This window comes from Castor canadensis, chromosome 5 (genome assembly GCF_047511655.1).
Source record: "Castor canadensis chromosome 5, mCasCan1.hap1v2, whole genome shotgun sequence".
Classification (NCBI taxonomy): domain Eukaryota; kingdom Metazoa; phylum Chordata; class Mammalia; order Rodentia; family Castoridae; genus Castor; species Castor canadensis.
In genome coordinates this window covers 153,731,409-153,754,671 of record NC_133390.1, presented here as the reverse complement: position 1 = coordinate 153,754,671, position 23,263 = coordinate 153,731,409, and the positions used below count along the sequence as shown (strand labels likewise).

Genomic DNA, 23,263 nt, shown 5'->3' with positions numbered 1-23,263 from the left:
CCACAGGAAAAAGGACAGTTTCCCTCTAATCTGGAATCCAGCCACCACTCAATTCTGCATGCCCCCTGGTTTAGTCTACGGTGGTCACATCTGATCATTGTCCACTTGCACCTTTGCACTGGATTATTCCTGCACCTTTGTGAGTTGAGAAGGGTGGATGTAATTATTCCCAACCCCAAACAAAGCTTCCAGACTTCAAAGTTAGGGGGTGACCTAGGGCCCAGCCAGCACCAAAACCAAGGGCTACCAACTCTGAGTCAAATGCCTTGTCTGCTACATTGCAACCCTGAGCTGTGACGTGGCTCACATCCCTTGTGCAAGCGGAAAACACCAATACGAATGAACAGTGAGAAAAGACTCCGCAAGTTCCTGCTTCTGATTCTGCTAGACATTTCACTGGCCCCAAAGAGGACACCCTAGTATCAGCTCTGAACAAGCCTATCATCATTTCCTAAACCCTATAATCCAGGAAGTTCTTTCCTTTTTGGAAAAAAAAGTCATAAAAACAAACTATTTTACTTTTTTCATCTCCCCTCCTCTTCCCAAGCTAGTCTTGCACAAGCATGATGACCTTCCATTGGGTGACAAGCATGTCGTAAGTGAAACGTTTACAGGCACTACAGGAATGACCTGGTGCCTCGCCCACCTCATTAGAATTCTAATTGAGGTGTGTAGGAGAGGCTTCTATAAATGGTAAGGCAATCCCTGGCGTCCCCACACCATCTCTGTCATTCCCATCGGAGCCCAAGGAGAGGCAGAGGAAGGCGAGCATGAGTGGTGAGTGCAAGGCAGTTTCTTCAGCAGGTCCCAGTCTGTGAGACCAGAGTGACTGGCCAGGACAGCTGCCTGCCTTGGGGACTCGGAAGGCTCGATCTTAGTATCTTAGGGTTCTGTTCAGAGGTGGCTCTTCCAGAGTGGCTGCTGAGCCCTCTAGCACATTCCGGGGGTGGAACATTCTTGGAATGTGCTCTGAGTGACGGGACAGGGTGCTCAGCGCAGCTGGAGTTCACATCCCCTCGGAAGAGGAAGAGCTTTGCCTTGTTGCTGCTACTTTTACACATCGGTCGCCACCTGTAAAGTCAAGCTAGAGGGCACCTGTTTCCCAAGCTGCTGCTTCTTCTTTCCTTTTTTTTTTTTTTTAGTGTGCTTTGACCCACTGTCAGTAGCAGCAAATCTCACAGATGTAAAGGGCAAGAGAGAAATGGCTTGTAAGAAATGCTCAGCCTCACTGAACTGTTCCTAAGGAAACTCTATGTTTACTTAGCAGGCTCCTTGAAGTGACTCCTGCTAAAGCCCCATAGCAGAAGGAGCAGATGCACCCCAAGATCCTCATTGTCCCTACCAGCTGCACCAGGGAAGGGGAGTGAAAAAGAACAAGAAGCTCGGGTTTTCTGGCATTGCTGTCACTGTCGAGGATTTGAGCCCTTTCTTAATCAGCACCCCTGCTAAGCAGCTGCTAATTATTGCCTGTCATGGGTGTTCAGCCTAGGACGTTGACAGCAAGGACGCCAAACCCAAACAAGGCATGAGTCAAACCTGTAAAATACTGGGAATGGCAGTTAGGACCACAGGAAGGTTGACCCAAAGAAATCACTGGCTACTTTAGAAATCCCCAAGGCTGGGACAGGTTGGTGGCAGAAATGTTCCCTGCCTCCCATTTACTCCTGTGAATGCCCAGCATGGCTGGGATGCTAAAGAAAGCCCTGGGGTCTGCTTTATCAAAAGGGATGGGGAGCTGTTGTCCAGCCAATCTCCCTCCCTGCAGGAGAGGACTGAGTCCCGGGAACAGGTAGAATTTATGGGAAGTTCATAGGGAAAGTTGGTAGCAGACATCAAGTAGGTCTCTAGACACTGAGGGACCTTTCCACTGTGTTCTGCTACCAGCACTAAGCTCATGCATGACTGTGTGTGACATCTGGCGGACAGGAAAGCAATGAACCTACTGTCTTATTTGAGGTCTGATACAAACCACTAAGGTGTTCTCTGCCCCTGTGCAGCCTTTGGTTAGCAGGATGAAGGGCTTGAAATGACGGATTCTGAGACTCCTTCTAGGACTGACTGTTTCCACGAGAGGAAACCAAGGTCAGGGAGCAGGTATGCCCCAGCATGAGCTCAGCCCCTGCAGCGTGTGCAGGACCCACAGTGGAGTCATATTGAGTGTGCCAGCCCTGTTTGACCTCACTAAGGCTGCAATTCATGAACACTGAGCTCTTAGGACCCCATCCCAATGGACCAGAGATGTTCTAATGCCACGACACAATGAGGACAATGGCTGGTAGGGAGAAAATCAATTTTTAAAAAGGGGGGACACAGGAAATCAATGTGAGTCAATGCCCTGTATAGATATCCTTATCTCAACCAGCAAAAACCCTTGTTCCTTCCTATTATTGCTTATACTCTCTCTACAACAAAATTAGAAATAAGGGCAAAATAGTTTCTGCTGGGTATTGAGGGGGGGGAGAGGGAGGGGGCAGGGGGGAGAAATGAACCAAGCCTTTTATGCACATATGAATAATAAAAAAAAAATGAAAAAAAAAAAAAGAAAATGCCATAAAAAAAAATAAAAAGGGGGGAAGAGAACCAGGTGAATACATTCAGGCCTTTAAATTTGTCACATCTGCTGTTTCTAGCTCAGCTCCTTGTCACTTGGCCAGGAAGGACTTAGGCAATGTTTGTTTCATGGATGAATGGATTTATTCTTGGGGCTCTTAATGGTACAGGGTTGTGCAAGGTGCACTGGGGAACGTGGGGGTGAATGAGCTGCAGTTTCTGCCCTCTGTGAGCTTTCAGTCTTGGTGACACTAGTCATGGTGAGTAAGATGCAAGGTGGTCTGTCATTAGGTTGCATGACAAATATAAACCAAGTGCTGTGGAGATGAAAAGAAAGAGGAGATTAATCTTGTGAATTACAGAAGACCCTGGGAGTAAATGGCACTTGACTGTGAATGATGAGCTGGACTTGGTGTGGAGTGGTCTGGGGGTTCAAAGTATTCTGAACAGAAGGAACAGGAAAATAAATGTGGGTGTACAGGCAGGGTGACGCAGGGAACTATCAGATGACATGTGCACTGCTTTGGGAGAGCTCTGGGTCCAGCTCCTCCTAGCTAAATGCTCTCATTGGAATCAAAGAGTATGGTTATTTCTCCTGTTAGCCAAGAGGGCACCCTGGCTGGTGGCTGCGATGGTGGTGGTAGAGGAAGGTCCAGGAGTGTCCTGCACAAAGTGGCCTGGCATCCTTGGGAAGAACAAGAGAGATTGTGCACATGGGTGTTGGGTTCCATGTGGAGGGGCAGCACTGCTCCTTGTCCCAAAGGCTCCTAGAGGCTGAGACACCACAGCACAAACCTGAACCCTAGAGCCCTGCCTGTGAAAGACATGAGCCTCTATTTTGGTGACTAACGGCTCTATTCCACTGGAGCCGTGAGCTTTTTACTAATAACTTTGCTGGACATGACACTGATAAGCACTTTAGGGACTCATCTTTTCTCTGGGTCTCATTTGCCCATTTCCAGAGAGCTTGTCATATTCTGGGTCATCAGACATTTTCTTTGGAGCTGGGACATCAGTGGCTCTTTCTCCCATGGGAAAGTCAGGAATTCCTCCTTCTCTTGGAACATTCTCCAAAATCTTCCTGGGTTCTCCTCACATTCTTATTTCTACCACTTAGACCAGAACAATATCTATGCTCTGATAAGCAGAACACTGGCTGGCTCCAGCCACCCATTGTTAGCAACAAGGACCAGCTGCCTCCTCTCTGCCCCAGCCCTGTCACCTTCTCTCACCTGGGTAGCAGCTGCTCCTGTTCATTAAAGACAAAGCCCACTTGGCCACGAGATTACATGCAGAGATAGAGTAGCCGAAAGGTTACCAGAGCAAGTCCAGAAGAACTCTTTAGATTGGCTCTCAGTTCTGACCCTTCTTGCAGTGATCTTGGACAAGTTCCTTACTTTGTACGTCTCAGTTTCCTTACCTTGAAAATGGGCTTATTGTGGTACCACCCAGCAGGTGCTCACTCAGAACAGCTTATGAACAGCTTAATTATCAACTTCTTTTATGACACATTTCCTTCTTGTCTTGAGGTCTTAAGAAAAACCCTATAAGATGAAGTCCATTTTCTACTCAAGGATAATTCCCAGGGGAACCTCTCCCTGGTGCAAGTCCCCCATCTCCCTCATCTGCCCCTCTTCATACAGTCCCAAGTCCCTAGTCCTCATGTCTGTGTTCTCTCCTTCTCCACCTCAAATGGCTTCTCCAGCTGCCTTCCACCCTGCAGGACCACGCTGCACACATGAGGCAATCATTCTCTTCCCCAGGGCTCACATGCCAGGCTGGGGTGTGCACCCAAGTTAGGAAACTCCTTCCCTATCTCTCGGGAGTGGAGGGAACAAGGCCACAGTCTCTTCCGTATGGCTGAGAGACAGGTTCCAAAGGAAGATGTAGCCCCTCTCTTAGCCTGACTTTCCTCTTTGTGAGAAGAAGACAGTGGCTCACAAGAGATCATTAAAGTGAGAACTTCAGTAAGTGTGAAATGAAATACTGGCCCAAGGTCATGGTCTCAGGCCTGGCTGCAAAATGTGCAGAATCTCCAGGAAAACTTAAAAAAAAAAATACCAGTGTTGCCCCTAACCCAGGGCTGAGTTCGGATCCATCCGACATACTCCAGGTGATTCTTCTGCACAGGTAGGGTTGAGAGCCTCCAACTAAGAGATTGTAAGCCTTGTCTTTGGAAAGAAAGGGGCAAGGAGCTCTTCCTTCCTTTCCTCTCACCCTGAAAGCATGATTCCTAACCAGGGAGTAGGCTGTGAATGGTCCTTTCTCTCTGGCAGTTTTCAGGAACTGTACCCAAGTCACTGCCCCACACCACCTTGGTTGGCTGCAGGGTGGCTCCTCAGAGTCAGAATTGGTCAGGCAATATTGACTCCCAGCCTGGACCTGAGTCCAGGTTCTGTCTGAGTTTGTGATATTAGACACATGTCTTCAACTGACTGACCTTCCAAATCCCTCATCTGTAAAATGAGTATAGCAACATCACAGGGTTTTTGTGACTATTAAAAGACAGCACATAAAGTGCTTAGCAAAGTGTCTGGCACATATGACAGCCTAGTTGATTGCCCATAAAAAGTTCAAACTCTTCCTCTGACTCTTCTTGTTTTTGCCATTAGATGTGTGACCCCAATGCATTGGTTCCATCTAACAACTGGGGGCCCAGGGTTAGTGATAGGTATATCTTGGATCCCCACAATAACCCTACAAAGTGGGGGAGTAGTCAGGTTTCACTACTCCCATTCTACGGAAAAGGAAAGTACAATTCAGAGACGCTGAGACCCTTGCCCAAGGCCTCTCACCTGTCCAGGCTTGTACATTTTCATCCAGAATGTCTCACCAGCCCCTTTGGCCTTTGTCAGCCAACACAGCCCAGACTTCCCACCATGGGTGCCAAGAAATTATGCTTGAAAGTGTCTAATTATGGGTAAAAGTTAAAAGGAATTGGCACAAGCTAGAAAGGGAGAAAGGGGAGGATTCTGTCTAACCCCCCACTCTGTCACCCCCAGGATATAGTCCTGAGTGGTCTAAGACAGTTGCTAGAGCCCCGTCTGCATCACACTTACACTCCAGACAGCAGGGTAGAAAACAGGCCACAGGCATCTGACAACTGCTTTTAAAAAGAGCTTTCTTAGGCACCGGTGGCTCACACCTATAATCCCAGGTACTTGGGAGGCTGAGATCAGGAGGATTGTGATTAGAGGCATCTGACAACTGCTTTTAAAAAACTGCTTTTAAAAAGAGCTTTCTTAGGCACCGGTGGCTCACACCTCTAATCCCAGGTACTTGGGAGGCTGAGATCAGGAAGATTGTGATTAGAGGCCAGCCTGGGCAAATAGTTTTTGAGACCCCCATCTCCAAAATAACCAGAGCAAAATGGACTGGAGGTGTGGTTCAAACAATTAGAGCACCTGCTTTGCAAGTGTGAAACCCTGAATTCAAAACCCCACCCACCAAAAAAACCTAGAATAACAAAGAGCTTTTCTGGCTGAGCATAGTGGGGCATGCCTGTAATCCCAGCAAGAGGTTTCTTCAGAAGAATTGAAAGCAGATCTTCAAAATACTTGTATATGAACAGCAGTCTTCACATAGCTGGAGGGTAAAAACAACCCATTCAGCTGATGAATGGATAAACAAAATATGGAATTGTCATAAAATGGAATACTATTCAGCTATAAGAACAGAATGGACTAGTGATACATCCTGCAACACAAATGAGCTTGGAAAACAATATGCCCAGTGAAAGAACTCAGAACTAAAGATCACATATTGTGTGATTCCTTTTAGATGAAACGCCCAGATCAGGAAAACCCATGGAGGCAGAAAGCAGACAGCAGTTGTCAGGGGCTGGGATGCAGGGAATGACAAGTGACTGATGGACCCGGGTTGGGGGAGGGTCTTCTGGAACTAGATGGTGGTGATGGTTGCACAATATTGTGAATGGACTAAAATTATGCTCCAAAATGGTTTCAATGGTGGTTTTATGTTAAGTGCATTTTACTGTGATTTGAACACATCTTTGTTTCAAAAAGTGTAGACCTATTGTCTGCATGTCATTGGCCAGACCTTACTCACATGACCACCAGTCATGTGCAGTGGAGCCTGGGAAATGCAGTACCTAGTATACAGGGTATTTTATTAGAGGGAAGAAGGTGCAAGTGAGTGATGGGATGGAATTTAGCTGTCTCTGCTCTATTAGGACTGCTGGCAACACTGATATTCTAAGGGGGAAGTCTGAAATTTCCCCAGGCCTGACACTGAAGTGAAGCAGAAACTGAAGGAAAGTGTGGAATTGTGAGAGGAGCCCTGGGAAATGGAAGTCCTAGGTGACTCCCTTGTAGGGAGAGCACTGCTCTGAGCCACCATTCTGTCCTCAAGCCAGGAGTAAGAGTTAGGAGTGTCTGACCTGTCTCTAAGTTTTCTTTTCCCTCTAATTTTTTTTTCAGTGCTGGGGACCAAACCTAGGTCCCCAGCTAAGCATGGAGCTACACTCCTGTCCCCTTTTTCCCCTCTGATGGTTTTTATGTGTATAAGTTGATGGGTTGATTATAGGAACAGAGTGACTCTCTCTTCATCCCCTCTCTTCACCAAGCTGGTGCAGAAAATAGCCTCAAGTCTCCATAAGATTCATGACCTCCCAGCTTGAGAAGACCCTTAGTGGCTGGGTATTTTCCCATCTTCCCCTTCCTACACTTCCAGCAGAGTAGGCAAAGTGCCCTATCAAGGGCGGCGCAGTGGGGGAGCAAAGGGCCCCAGGTAACCCACATATGGGACCATCAGATCCAGATTTGGGGGTTGTCAGAGCCAGTCCTAGGGCTCAGGAGTGTGACAAGGACTAAGGGAGGCAGCCATGGGAGGAAGCTCTCTGATCACATGTCCCTGGGCAACACCCCACTCAGGGATGTCAAGGCAGGCCTCTCCTGAAGATTCACCTCCCTAAAGATTGCCCTTTGGGGATCCATTTCGTCCCCTCCAGGGGTCCACTGCCCCCTGTATATCAGGATACAGATGCCAAGGGGTGGACAGTGTGTCCATAGGGTCTCTCACCACCTAAGGTAGCTCCTAAACTCAGTCCTTCATGGAACTCCCTCCCAAGAGAACTGGGGACACAGTAGGGATGGAAAGCCTGGTAAGAAAGGAGTGCTATTTTTCCTTCTAGTCTGTTCTCAATACTTGGAGCCACCAAATCTGTCCCTTCCCCCCCATACCATTTTCTAATTCTCAGTGGACACTAATGGGTGTCCTACAATTTCACTCCGTTCTGACACTGTGTGAAATTAGTGCAGACCCCACAGGTAAGAGCTCAGTCCCACCAGATTGTTCCCACTTCACATGGCAACCACCCAAGTCCAGTTTGTCACCTGTGCTGCTGACCAACCACCTAGATACAGGGGTTTCCTGCTACCCCTCCTCACTTTGAAGATTTGCTAGAACAACCCACAGAACTCAGGACAGCATTTTGCTTAGGAGGTTGTCAGTTTATTATGGAAGGACACAGCTCAGGAACAGCCAGGCGGAACACACGCATAAGCAAGGTAGAACATCTCCCATCAAGCCACCTTGATGACCTCCGTGTGGTCACCAAAATGCAAGCTCTCCAAGCCCCATTCTTCTGGGTTTTTATGGAGGTCTCATTACCTAGGCATGATTGATTGATTTAATAATTAATGATTAATAATGACCATTAATCACCAGTAATTAAGTCAATCTCCAGTCCCTTTCCCCTTCCTGTATGTTAGGGGGATATGGGGATGAAAATTCCAACCCTCTAATCATATGGTTGGTTCCCTTGGCAACCAGCTCCCCTCCTGAGGCTGTCCAGAAGTCACCAGCCACCAGTCATCTCATTAGAATAAAAAGACTCTCATCATTTCAGAAATTCTGAGAATTTTAAAAGCTACATGCCAGGAAAAGGTAGGCACCAAACGTACATTTCTGATATATATCACATCTGGGTTCAGAGCCCAGGCTCTGCCAACTTCTAGGCACAGGACCACACAGATGTGGAGCTTTGTCTCTCTGAGCCCTTTGCCCAGTTGTCATATTTCATCAATGATGTACATAAAGGATTCTGTGTGCTGTCAACAGCAGTAGACACACTGCAGACTGATGACAAGTGGGGACCCTCCTTTTCTTCCTCCTCTTTGCATATCCTACAGCCCTTATGGGGAGCAGGGCTGCTGGGCTCACACTGGGTATCAGAAGAGGCAGAGGTGATGACTCTCAGGTGTGCATCCCTGCTGTCTTCCACTCAGAAGTGGGATGACCATGACCCAGGCTTCTCCGCACCTTGTGAAACAGGGTATTACAAATGCCAACTCACAGGGTTAATGGACGAATGCATGTAAATACTTGATGATGACAGGCACATCAGTGCCCAGTAAACTTCAGGTAATGCTCTGGTCATCACCTCTACAATCACAGGGAGTCTGGTCTAGTGGATTATGCAAAGTGCATGTGCTCTCCCTTCTGCCAGCATCCCTGATAAGAGTAACAGTGCCTTGCAGCCTAGGTACCCTGGATCCCAGCCGCAGCAGAGAGCATAAACTTTGGCAGAGCAAAGAAAGGGTGTGGGCCTGTTGGAGGGGAAGCAGCTGCTGGCCATAGATGTGGAATCTTACCCCGGTGCTTGGCAGAGGACCATCTGGGCCACACTACTCCCAAGGAGCTCCTGGTCTAGCAATCCTGGAGAGGGACAGGCATCCTTTTGGGTTTCAGAGTGGGGGTGAAGAATCTCTAGGGAGGCTCAGGAGTTCTGAAACTACATGTTCCATGGGGTCCTTTTTTTTCTAAAATAAGAGAATAAAGTTCTATCAATCTCAATCAGCTCAGATGCCCAGAGGTAGTAAGCAAGGTTGGTAGGAGGAAGAGGTTTAAAAAGTCAGAAACAATTGTTCTAGAGAGACCTAGCACCCAGCACCCTCACTGTCTACAAGCCAGTACAGTTCAATGTCTGCCAGACAGTGGCTTAGATCTGAGCTCCCTCAATCCCATACTTATACACGGTACTTATGTTCGTCTTTTTTTCCTCCCTCTCTCTGTCCTTCCTGTCCTCCCTTTTCTCTTCTCTTCATACAACAGACTCCTGCTGATTAGACAAACGTTTTTGTTTCCCTGAATTTGTGCAAAATTTTAACTTATTCTTTCCATAAATTTTTTTTATTTTATCATTTTTACATTTACTCACATGTGTATACATTGTTTGGGCCACCTCCCCCTGCCCCTCCCCATATTTTTTGAATGAATGAATAAATGAATCAGGGAGTAAATGAATAAATGTGTCTTCAGGGCCTTGAGCTGGGGGCAAGATCACCTAGTAAGCCCATCTTTCCAATAGTAATGTTTGGTTCACAGCCCCAGGGAAGAGGAGAGACTTCTGCAAATTTCCATAGCTGTGTCAGTTGCTCTCACTAGTCCTGCCCTGGCCCTCTGCCTAACCCTGTCTCTCCTTCTCTCTCCTCACTGCGTGGCCTCTGCTCTTGCCAAGTAGCAACCTCACCCTCCTGTGTCTTTGAGGCCTCTCTTATTTTCTGGCAACTGGCTGTCCATTGGCACTTGACAAAATTCTCTCCTTTCAAAAGCCAGCATTGGACTGGGAATGTGGCTCAAGAAGTAAAAGTGCCTGCCTAACACGTATAGGCCTTGAGTTTAAATCCAAGAACTGCCAAAATAAAAATAAAAATAATAAAATGTAAGCAAATAAAAGCCCAGCATTTAAAAAATAACTTTAAGCTTTAATTTTGCTTAAATTTATTTTGAACTGATAAATGAAAACATAAAACTTATTTGGATTCATAGGGTTCTAGAAGATGTGTCAATATATGTAGATATTGTATAATGTTTAAATCAGATTAGTCATGCCTATCCCTCAAACACTTATCATTTGTTCATGGTGAGAACATTCACAGAACCTCTTGCTCATATCTAACTATAGCTTAGTACAAACCGAACAGCCTCTCCTCCTCCCTCCCCGCCCCCTCCTCCCCCAGCCTCTGGTAAATCACCATCCTACTCCCAACTTCTGTGAGATCAGTTCTTTATACTCCATGAGTAAGTTCACGTGGTACTTGTCTTTCTGTGCCTGGCTATTTCCCTTAACATAAGGTCCTCCAGTTCCATCCATGTTGTTGCAAAGGACAGCATTTTATTCTCTTTATGACTGAATAGTACTCCATTGTATATACACACCACGTTTTCTTTATCCACTCATCAGCCAATAGACATTTCGGCTGTTTCCATTTCTTGGCTAGAGTGAACAGTGCTGCAGTAAACATGGGAGCGCACAAGTCTCTTCAACAGACTGATTTCCTTCCTTTGGATATGTACCCATAGTGGGAATGCTGGATCATATGATATTTCTATTTTTTAAGGAATCTCCATACTATATTCCATAATGCCTGCACTAATTTACATTGTCACTAATGGTGAGCAAATGTTCCCTGTTCTCCACACCCTCAAGCATTTGCCATCTTTTGTCTTTTTGACAGCAGCCATTCTTCCTGGGGTGAGGTGACAGCTCACTGTGATTGTCATTTGCATTTCAGTGATCACTAGTGATTTGGAGCATTTTTCATATGCCCATTGGCAATTATAATGTCTTCTTTCAAGATCTAGCATTTTCAAGGAAGCTTTTTTCCAATCTCTACAGCTGAAAGTGCTTCTCTCCTGCCTGTAACTCTCATGCACCATTTGCTAGGGGTGACCGATTCACCCCATTCTTATTCCTTTCTCTTGCCTTACTCAGTGCAGAAGCCCTTTGAAAGTTAAAACTACATTTCACACATTTTTCCACTCTCAACATGGGGTCTAATAGAGTGCCCTACCAATAATAGAAACTTTATGTATGTTTATTAAAAGAATGCCCCATAGTCACCTTTCCTAATGAACTAAATTTTGAGCTACAGTGGCGGTGGCCATTTGATGATATTGTTTTTTGTTCTTTGTTCACTTGTTCCTTCATTTGTGTATCTAATTATCCTAATACAGTCAAGCAATGTACTAGCCATTCGATATGAAGATCAAGGAGGCACATTCTGAATGAAGAAAGAGAGACATTTCGAAAAGAATGACAGGTGGCTCTGGGATGTGCCATCACATCTCACAATAATTGTGCCTCATCATGCAAACAGAGACCAGTTTGGTTTGCAGAATAATGGGTGGCATAACATCTCAAACATAACTCAAAGGGATAAGGTTTCTCAACAGGTTTTTCTGAGCTAAACTTCTCCTGATCCTGATATTCTCAAAAGTTCTATGTAGTTAGTTTCCACCTTCACATGTGAGAAGTGGCAGAGGGTAGATTTTTGAGGGGTTTGTCCTCAGAGTCTTACCAGGGATTTCAGGGGGCTTTGGCCTGCTTCTCTATATAGCTCTTGCCAGGAGCATTTGCATGTACCTCTGGGCCAGGGATTTCCCAATCACTAGGCCTAGAAATGGTACTCAGAGTCATGGCTAGCCTCCCCAGCATCAGAGGCCCAGGCCAACACCAAAGCCTTTGCAAGTATAGAAGGCAAAGAACACATAAGTGAATGTTTGCTGGATATTACAATGGTAAAAGGTATTTGATATCAGGAGAGAGACAAAGAGACAAGAAAGCAAGCTAAGTTCATGGATGTGAGAGAAGAGCTTCCTCCACAGTTCCATTGAGCCTCATCCACAAGGCAACAGAGATGCGGAACACAGCAGAGGTGCCTCTGTGGAGAGGCTCAGCTGTCTGAAAGGGCAGGGTGTGTTTGTGATCTTGTGTTGAATGACTTGGGATATCTGAGTCTGGAAAGGCTGAATGGAAATAGGTTATGACCTTCATGCTATGCAGGAAGACTATGGGTTTTAAGTCTGACTCCTTCTAGACATTTGGCTCTGCCCTGACTAGCCTCACCCAATCACTGCCTTTTTGGTATCTTGCACTCTTTCCCCATCCGCCATTCGCTACACCACCAGGACTTCAGGTTCTCCTTTCTGCTCCACAGCTTTAGAGTTCCAGAATGTCAACTGGCAGGTGGCTGCCAACCGACATGCACATCACACAGACAAGTTCTCCAGCAAGGAGCTCATCGTGCGGAGAGGCCAATCCTTCAATATCTTAATAGTCTGTAACCGAAGACTTCAATCTGGAGAACGTCTGGACATCATAGTCTCTACAGGTATCTACTCACTCACTGCGCGCGCACACACAGACACACACACACACACACACACACATGCACACCACACCCAAGTAGTGCAGGCTGCACATCCAAAGGGGAATGGTAACCACACTGGGCTCTATGCAGCTCTGCCACTCATTCAGGGTAACCATGGGCAGGTGACTGCCATTTCTGAGCTTAACAGTTATCGTCTTCAAATCAAGAAGGATGTGGTCTGCATGGTCTCTCCAGTTACTTCCAGGACTGTAATGGTGTTTCATTGGATGAAGTCCCCCAGGAGCCTCTGCGATTGTATTGGAACCTGCCCTGTCCTCATGTTCTGACCAGCATTCTGGTTTCCTTCATCCTCTTTTTTGACAGGGCCTTACCCCTCAGAGTCAGCCAGGACAAAGGCTACGTTTCCAGTCTCTAGTGAGACAAGTAGAGGTGGCTGGAATGCAGTGCTCAGTGCCAATAATGACAATGTGTTGACCATCGCCATCGTCAGTCCTGTCAATGCACCCATAGGATGGTACACCATGGACATTCAGATCTCCTCCAATGGCAGTGCCTCCTCTGCGAAACTTGGGAAGTTCATACTGCTCTTTAACCCCTGGTTGCAAAGTAAGTCTCTAAGCCCATGCTCCCAGCCCTCATCTAAGCAAGGAGCAAAGAAAAGAGATGGGGGGAGGGAGCTCTTCACCAGCTCAGGTTTGACTAGGAACAGTTTTTGGGCTGTGGAAAGAGAGAAGTTAGAGATCAAAACCTCTGCCACTTAACCAGCTGATCCTCAAAAATCTTCCCTATCAAGTGGACATTTGCTATTTCCTCTGGGATTTCTTATGGGGCTCACGTGAGTTCTTACCCAGCACAACTGCATAGCACCTTGTCAGTTATAAGTGACAATGACTGCAGTACAAGTCTACTGCATGTCAATGGCTTCCTGCCTAAAGGAACAAATGTTGATCAGCCTTGGGTCTCATTTTTAGACCTTCGGATCAGCCCAGCTTCTTTTTCTATAGCTCCCACAATGACAGCAGCAAGTATTACAGATCAAGACTTCATTCCTTGGGGGAGGTTGGGGGACAGACCAAAAGTTGCGCTTGCTCCAACTCCCACACCAGTCCTCAGGAGTTGGAAGACTGACCTCTTTGGTCCTGTGTGGGATTCTAGTCCCTGATATCTGCTTTTTGTGTCAAACAGCGGATGATGTCTTTATGAGTAACCAGGCTGAGAGACAAGAGTATGTTGAGGAAGATTCTGGAATCATCTACGTGGGCAGCACAAATCGAATTAGCATGGTTGGCTGGAACTTTGGACAGGTAAAAGGGCCATAGGAGGCCAAGAGTAATGCTCCTGTTACACAAGAAGTTCGATGGCTTGCCCCACAGATCATCCTCACATCTGTCCATCCATTCATTCATTTATTCATTCAGAAAACACATTGACCACCTACTGTGTGCCAGACCCCAAGTTACACAGTAAGTCTGCAGGAGATGGACAAGATCTCCTGCTTTGAGGGGGGGTCACAATCTAGTGGGCAAGACAGATACATACAGCTTAATCAATGCAATGAAGTATTACAGTAACCAGGGTACACAAATAAGAGGAGAGACCCTCAAGATTGTAGATAAAATGCCCTTGCTGTAAGCACTTGACCTTTCAAAGCCACAGCCTCTTTGTCCTACATCACCATCGGAATTCAGAGAGTTCCCAGGTTTGCTCAGCTTAGAAAATGTTCAGGGATGCCTCTCCATCTTTTTTTTTTCCCCAGAAGATAAGTAAACGCATTAGAATGAAGTCCAGGATACCTGGGATATCCAGGAGTGGACAGGCAGGTGAATGCTCTGCCTATCCCAAGTCCCCATTCTGTAGTCAAACAGAGCAAGTTGGTTCTTTCTTTTCTATGTTGGGTTTATGTGTCAAATATCATTAGAAAAAAGAAAGGGAAGAGGGAGGGTAAAGACATAGAGTACACTTAGGGCTATTTTTGGTGGTGCGACTTGAGAAAGCCTCTTAGGAAGTTGCTTTTGATCTAGAACCTAGAAGGAGGCAAGGGAGTCTGCCAGAAATCTTGGGGAAGAGCATTCTGGGTAGGAGGAAAAGCAAATGCAAAGACCTAAGGCACAAGGAGCTAGTGTGAAAAATTATTACTTACCATAAGTCATTTTGTGAAAATGGCTTCAGATCTATCTTCTAGAGGCATTTTATCTATATAACTAGTTTCCCAGGAGCATGCTTAAGATCACAGCCAGAACTAGAAGGAAACTGAGATGATCTTGACCTGGTCCCTCATTCTACAGATAGGGAAATCAAGGCCAGACAGCCTAAGCAACTTTCTCCTGAGTCTGTGGCAGCCAGGGGTAGATGGCTCCATGCTCCCTTCTGCTCACACTAGGGGAGTGGCAGTCTACAGGGTGTATGGGCAGTGACAGCTCCAGGCAAAAGACTGGGCACAGTGGCTATGTCTCAGCAGTTCTCAGTCCTAGAGGCCACCAAGTGAAAGGACTTGGGGAGGTCCTGTGGGTCTCACCACTGTGGCCCCTGTTCCCTTAATTACCTGACATTACCTGTCATTTCTTTCATCGTAACATTCAATCCCATTCTGAACAGTTTGAAGAAGACATTCTGAACATCAGCCTCTCCATCTTGGATAAGAGTCTCAATTTCCGCCGTGACCCTGCTACTGATGTGGCCAACAGAAACGACCCCAAATATGTTGGCCGGGTGCTGAGTGCCATGGTGAGTAACAGCAAAAGGGTGGTGAGCACCAGCTCTGGGTTAGGCATGCACTTAGGTCATCCTGTGCAGTCGTTGGCTATGACCATCCCAGTTTCACCAACATAGATCATGAGAATTTTCAAGGGCTTCCCTGAGATACATGGTGGAACAGTGGCAGGCAGAGGCAGAATTGGACCCGGGTCTGGCTGGCTCCAAAGCGCTTTCTCCTGCATGGGGAAGCCTGAGTCAGATGAGATAGGAACTTGCCCTTTGGGTGTCTGCCAGGGACAGGATGGGAGGAGGATGCAAAGCTAAGCCTCTGCTCCCTCAGGGGGGCCTCGTGGGAAGAGAGGTGCATCTCCTAGGGAGCCTGAAGCATTAGCCTCCTTTGCTGTAGTGCAGCTGCTCCACTGCATGGAAAGTCCCAAGAGAAAAGCAGATGCATCACTCGTTATCTAGATGGGGAAAGAAGCTCCAAGAGCTAATGCAACTGATTCACAGTAAACAGCCTGTTTATTGTGCAAACCACAGCAAAACCTCATGGTACCAACTCAGAGCCTCTGTCCATTCACCTGGACCTCCACACACAAGACCTCCTGTCCCACCACAGCGCGCACACGCACGCTAGATTCCATAAGGAATCTATGGTTCTGCACTTGATGTATAAAGAATGCCTCCATCAAAAAGTGACTGAAGGGGCTAGCCGAGCAGCTCAATCAGTAAGAGTGCCTGCCTAACAAGCATTAGGCCCTGAGTTCTAACCCCAGTGCTGCCAAAACAAAACAAAACAAAAAGTAACCAAAGGATCAGCCTGCTCAAAGTTACAAGTTAAAAAGCTAAAAGTCAAAGTGAGTTCCTACATTTTAATTCTTTTTTTTTTCATTTTTCTTTTATTATTCATATGTGCATACAAGGATTGGTTCATTTCTCCCCACTGCCCCCACCCCCTCCTTTACCACCCACTCCGCCCCCTCCCTCTCCCCCCCCAATACCCAGCAGAAACTATTTTGCCCTTATTTCTAATCTTGTTGCCTACATTTTAATTCTTGAACTAAACAGTTACCCAGAAGTATAGCTTCTTTTAATTTTGGTTCATGATTCAAGCATATCTTGGGTCTTTTAACTTTTTCTTTTTTCTGATGCTACAGATTGAACCCAGGGCTTCACACATGTTAGACAAGTGCTCTACCACTTGAGTTATGCCCCCAATCCTTTGGCTTTTGTTTTGTTTTGGAGATAAGAGTCTCACTATCCTTGCCGAGACTGACCTTGAACTAATGATCCTCCCGCCTCTGCCTCCCAAGTTGCTGAGATTACAGCTATGTACCACCATGCCTGAACTTCGGGTTTTGTTTTTTTTAACTTTTAACATGGGTAATTTCCAAGTGAACAATCTAGTTACTTGATGAGAAATGTGAACAACCTTTTGACTGCAGGTGAATACGTGAGGTTCATCTGGGGGGCTTCTTAGGCAAGTTGAGCCTGAAACCCCACCTTGTAGGACGTGATGGAGCAGCCTCAGAGAACTTAGGGGACCTGTGATCAGTGAGGACTAGAAGAGCTCAGAAAAGGGACAGAGAGGAAGGCCTGGAAGAGAGAGCATTAAAGTGAGGCAGAGGTCAAATAAATGTGGAGCTCAGGGCCACTTGGGAAACTGAGCTTCCACTACCCCCTACCCCCGGCCCAGCCCCCCAGTGGGTGAGGCCAGCCGACTGCTGCTGACTCACTCAGCCTGGGGCCAACCCACTCCATCTTGGAGCCTCTGCTGCACCTCTCTGATGCTCTCTCCAGACCTCCCTGCTGGGCTGGGCCAGGAGCTAATTAGGGCCTGTGCAGGGCTTTGAAATGCTCAGCTTTCAGCCAGAGATGACTCTGCTGATTACTGCTTTGGTGGCTGGAGCATCTGTGACTCAGGAGATGGGGAGGGGTTGCACAGCTTCCATCTCAGATGAGGCCCCAACTTGCTTGATTCTGAAATGACAGCTCACGTCCTCCCAGAATGGGCACAGAACTCACCACCAAGCTAAGAGTCCAAGGAAGGCTGGGCCCAGCCTTTCCTGGGCCAGGATCCTTCTGTGTCCAGACTGTCCACTGTCCTAGGACTCACCATTATTAGATGCTCCAAAGAGACAGAGTGGAATTCACAGACAGGTCCAAGCCTCTCCTTATACAGTTGGGGTGGATGACAAAGTTTCATAGACGGAGAACTTGACTGATAGAAGGCACCTGAAAGTACATTTGGCTTTCACTTTCCCTGTAACACAAGGTGAAGACATAAGGCCCAGAGAGGATAATTAACTTGCTCATGATCACCAAGTGACAAGGTGGCCCTTATAACCTGGGTTTCTCCTTTCTTGTTTAACTTTTTTTGTGTGCTGCTCAATGATCTTAGAGCCTCACACATGATAGACAAGCGCTCTACTATTGAGCTATATTCACAGCTCTCTCTTAATTATTAAGGAAAAGTTTAGAACTACACTTCTTTTTTAGAAAAGAAGTGTAAGTTCCTATGAACCCATCATCACCTTCAGCAATTGCCCACTCAAGACTGGTCTCATTTCACGTCTGACCCCTCCTCCAAGGTTATTTGATAAATCTCAGATTTTACACACTTTGACATCATTTCACCCATACATATTTCCACATGTGTCTCTAAAACAGTAGAGCTCAGCTCTCCTGAGTCCCAATTCTGTGTTCTCTCCATGCTGCATCATGGTTGTGATCCTTATGCAAGAACTATCCCTTAAGTTGAATGAATGAAAAGCAATAGTCCACCTTTATTCTTTCCAAGAAGAAGTTAGCTACTAAAGTTCCAAAGTGATCTTTTTAGAAGACCAGTATACCAAAAAAAAATTTCAAACCATGCAGACAGACATCAAACAGTTTCAAACAAACATCAGTGCAGACAGACATCAGTGGTAACCCCCCAGTTCTTTCTTGCAAGAAGTCCTCTGCCAGCTGGACCTCCGACTCTGCCTTGCCACTGACAAGCTGTGGTATCTCTTTATTCCATGTCAGTCTGCAGTACAGGATTGATGTATGGATCAAGGCCAATCAAACATGGCCCATTAGGCAAAGCACCTCTAAACTCATAAACCACTCAATACACCTAAGGGATTGTCATTACAACTGTCATCACAGACAGTTCACTCAAGGGTCCGTGATTTCCTCTCTCATCACCCTACCTTGTCCTCTAAATTCTGCAAGTCACTCTTATAGCAAAAGCACGGTACTGACTTATTTTGGGGTGGGGGGGTGTTTTCTGCCCAGATCAATAGCAATGATGACAACGGTGTGCTTGCTGGGAATTGGAGCGGCAGTTACACAGGTGGCCGCGACCCAAGGAACTGGAATGGCAGTGTGGAAATCCTCAAGGAGTGGAAAAAAAGTGGCTTCAGGCCAGTCCGATATGGGCAGTGCTGGGTCTTTGCTGGGGCCCTCAACACAGGTACCTTGGGTGTGAGGTACCTTTGCTGGGTTGGTGGGCAGTAATGGGGTATGCCGGGGCATTGCCCCTGCCACAGTCCGAGTCCTCACACTGATCTTGACTTGCAGTGCTGCGGTCCTTGGGAATTCCCTCTCGGGTGATCACTAACTTCAACTCAGCTCATGACACAGATAGAAACCTCAGTGTGGATGTGTACTATGACGCCATGGGAAACCCTCTGGACAAAGGCAGTGATAGCATATGGTAAGTGCCTAACCCTTTCCCTGGACTCTGAATGCCAAGTTTGAGCAGTCTTTTGTTCTCACCTTCTCCTGGGACCCAGCTCCACCCTGGAGTTGGGAGGGAAGTAACAAGCCAGCCAGCACATGACTTAGAATGGAAATCCTGACCTCGCTAATTATATATGGAGCAAAACACTTGTTCTCCGTGCTCTGAAAAATCTGAGGTCTGTTCTATCTTGCTGCCCTCAGAAGGGTCTGATAACCAGTGAAGGACAGGATCATGGGTTTATCTACCCTGGGTTTATAGGATCCATTACACCTGATGATAAAAGTTGAAGCCATTGATTTTCCAGTAAGAAATGTAAATTTATCTCATTTCAGGCAACCCATATGACATAAGGGTATAAGATAAGCAACACATAATCTCCTAACATATACATATACATATGTTTATGTTCCTTGATTGACAGAATGAAAAGTTATATTTATTCTGAATTCCAGATGAAAAAATATTTTTATTGGGCATTATATATTGCTAACCATAAGTATGAGATGAGCACATGTATCTATATGTACACACATGTAGACATAATTTATAATAGATGCAAAGTAGAATTAAGTTATATAAAACTTACAGACCTACAACTACATAGACAGTGTGGATGTGGATAGATATATATATATATATATATATATATATATATTCAAAAATTTTATTATTACAACTATTTAAGGTAATACTATATGCTAGGTTATAACCAGATGCAGTTGAAAATGTCTATATCTATATTTGCACATAGGTTTCTACATGTCTATCTCTACAACCTACCACATACACATATTACTAACCCATTGTTATATCCATCTCAAAGAATGCACACATACATAATTTATCAGAAGCATATATGTGGCTATGTGATCTTATAGCAAATGACATCTTATTTTCAAATGTCCAATCTTGAGATAGTCTATGTAAAATAATCTTTATTATATTTATTATTCCCAGAATAAGAAGGCCCAACTTTTCTAAAATGTGCTTAGTGTAACTAACAGAATAAAGTAAAAGAAAAATAAAAATTAATGGTACAATTAATCTACACTAATAAAAAAAAGAGAAAAATGAGAAAAATTAATGGAAAAAGCTGTTAACACAAATAAACAACTCCATTGCCCTCCTCCCCCGCAGGAAAGAGAGTTTACGTAATTCACCTAATCTCATGGATCACAGAGTTGCACAGGGGAGACAAAGCTTATTTTAGGGTTTTCTTTCCCACTCTGCATAAACCCAGCTTTCTTTCTAATGACATCGCTACTGGTGACAAAATTTTATGCTCCAGCGTCCCACTAATGAGTGTCTTTTCTTCTCCCTGGCTTTTCCTTTTGTTGTTATATCCAATATTCCATTGCAATCATTTGGGACAATGTTATTCCTGGCCTTGGTTTTCTCCTAAAAAGCTGCTGTTGCAGGCATGCTCAGACAGAGACTGAGAGGGCACCAAAGCTTTTAGAAAGCAAGTTTATTAAGCAAACCAGTAGCAACTCAGCTGTCCAAAGGCTGAACCCTGAGAACAAAGGGGGCTTTCCCTATATGCCATTTAGAGCTGGTTACAGAAATGGTGTGGGGGAATACAGCCTGTCCCATACATAATCACATGTTATTTCATTGGCCACTTTAACCTCTGGGGCAGAGTGACCCTTCTCTGGTCTCCAGGTTACATTTCCCAACTCCAGTGTTTCTTTGTTTCACTGTAACACTCATTATCTCCCTTCCTGCCACACTGCTGATTGGTGGACCAAGATTATTGATCTTGTAGGGATGTTCCCTTTGGTTTAACACTTCTGTGATGATCCTACATGCTAAGAACTACAGGGAGACCAGAAGGCTTCAGACTCATTCCCTCTAATGAAGGCCTTTATGGTCCTGGTAGGGAGCAGTAATAGAGGCTACTTAGCAACACAACACAGTGTGTGATATGCCAGGTAAGTGACTAAGACTAAGCAGTGTGGGAGCCTGGGAAGGGAATACAGAAAGGAGGTATCCATGAAACGTGGGGGCAGGGCTTTAAAGTTGAGTCTGGAATTACAGTCCAGGTGTCTTGGTTACTGGCTCATGCTACCACTCCATATCAGCTTAATAATTCATCCCAAACATAATCATATTTGAGGCAAGTAGGCACCAAGGGAGACATACCTGGGCAGGTTCCACTGTCATTTCTGTTGGCCTCATGGAAGGAGGCCAAACCTAGAACCTCTGATTGTTCCTGTGGGTCCTGCCACCCTTGCTCTCCCTCTCTTTTCTGATTCCTTCTCAGAAAACAATGGAGCTAATAGCTGCTCCCCATCCATTCCCTGCCAGCTGTGGCTGGGGAGCCAGCCCTGGATGATGAGGACAGGGAGTCCTGAGCCCTGGTTCCAGCCCTACTAATTTCTGTGGGACTTGTGTAAGTCACCTCATCCTTCTGGTCCCAAGTTGTTCCACTGGTGAAACCTAATGGCTGGCCTAGGACGCAATAATCATTTAAGTCTCTTACCAACTTGGCTACTTTTATTCTCTTCAGTTCCATCCCACCTCACTCATTGTATGAGAGGTGCTCCCCCGCCAAAGGAACCATTCCTCTTCTACATTAAATCCACACAGGGAGAGCTGAACCAAGAGTCACTTTCTTCCCAGAGTGAAATTACTAACCTGTTGTAAGGACAGTCTGGGTTTGGATAGAAAACCTTCAGTATGAATTTTTGTCTGTTATAAATGCTGGAAGCTTTAGAATCTTATCGAAATTTGCCAAAAGTAATAGAAGGTGAGGGTCAAGCAAGGTTTTGCATCAGAAAATGCTTAGCAATAATAACAGCAGCAATGAATAATTTGCTGAGCCATTGCTGTGTGCCAGGCAATATTCTAAGTTCTTACTTTTCTTTTTTTTGCGGCACTGGTGTTTGAACTCAGGGCCTCACACTTGCTAGGCAGGCACTCTTACTTCTTGAGCCACTCCCTCAGCCCTTTTTTGTGATGGGTATTTTTTAAATAGGGTCTCACAAACTGTCTGGACTGACTTCAAACCACAATCTTCCTGATCTCGGCCTCCTGAAGTAGCTAGGATTAAAGGTGTGAGCCACCAACGCCCGACTTCTTACATGTATTCTTAACGAACGATGAGGTAGGCACAATTGTTATCATCCCCATCTTACAGATGCGGGAACTGAGACACAGACAGATTAAATAATTTGCCCAAAGGCACATGACTAGCAGATGGTGGAGGCAGGATTCGAACTCAGGCAGGTTGTAAACTATAGAGCATCAGAAAGATGCTGGAGAACATTGTTATTATTCCTGTCTGAGATTTGAAAAATCTGACAGCTCTTAACTAGAGAGTGCCCAGGAAGTTGGCTAAATGCCAACCAACCAGGGTTCTGGTCAGACTGGGTGCTGTCCAACCAATTTTGGTGGAGAAGCTGGGCTCTTTGGTTTACCGTAAGCAGTAAATGTCACTTCTTTGTAAGACTAACGTGTCTCAGGGGCTCCACAAAGAAAAATTACTTTCCCAAAGTCACGTGGTGAATTAGTGACCAAGCTAGGGGTAGAACACAAGTGTGCTTAAATAGAACTCTACCAACCCTAAGGACATTAGGACTGGCAGGGACTTTAGAGAGGAGGCTGCTCATTTTATGATGAGGAAACAAAGACCCAGAGAGAAGTACATCCAGCCCTCTGTATCTGTGGGTTCCACGTCCACATGTTCAACCACCCACAGATGGAAAACATAGGTAGGCTTACCATGCTTCTTCTGTCTGAACATCTGCATACTTTCTTTTCTTGTCATTATTCCCAAAACAATACAATATGACAACTATTTGTATGCCATTTGCACTATATTAGGCATATAAGTCATCTTGGGATGATTTAAATATGCAAAGGTGTGTGTTTGTATATCAAACACTACATCATTTTATTTAAGGGACTTGTGCACTGCAGATTTGGAATCCGAAGGGGTCCTGGCATGGATTCCCTGTGAATACTGAGGGAGAACTGTAACTTCTTGTCTTACGATTGCAGCTAGAGACATTTAGGTTCTGTAAGTATAAGACATTACACAGGTTCCTTAATTTGTTTTTGTACTTAATTTCCCACCTGTAAAATGAAGGGCTAAGTCAGGAACCCTCTGGGACTTCTTCCAGGTCTTTCTTTTGATGATATTCACAGCATCCTG

The 23,263-nt window shown here is 45.6% G+C and overlaps 1 protein-coding gene across 1 annotated transcript in view; it reads left to right on the top strand.

Moving 5' to 3' along the window:
• Positions 1 to 676: 676 nt before the first annotated feature.
• Positions 677 to 23,263, top strand: part of Tgm3 (transglutaminase 3) — a 42,133-nt gene continuing 19,546 nt past the window's right edge. Inside the window, exons 1-7 of the mRNA XM_020173857.2 lie at positions 677 to 777; positions 12,513 to 12,686; positions 13,050 to 13,292; positions 13,872 to 13,990; positions 15,282 to 15,410; positions 18,660 to 18,837; positions 18,945 to 19,080. Coding sequence (XP_020029446.2) covers positions 771 to 777; positions 12,513 to 12,686; positions 13,050 to 13,292; positions 13,872 to 13,990; positions 15,282 to 15,410; positions 18,660 to 18,837; positions 18,945 to 19,080 — 986 coding nt within the window. The 5' untranslated portion in view covers positions 677 to 770. The remainder of the gene's footprint in view (positions 778 to 12,512; positions 12,687 to 13,049; positions 13,293 to 13,871; positions 13,991 to 15,281; positions 15,411 to 18,659; positions 18,838 to 18,944; positions 19,081 to 23,263) is intronic.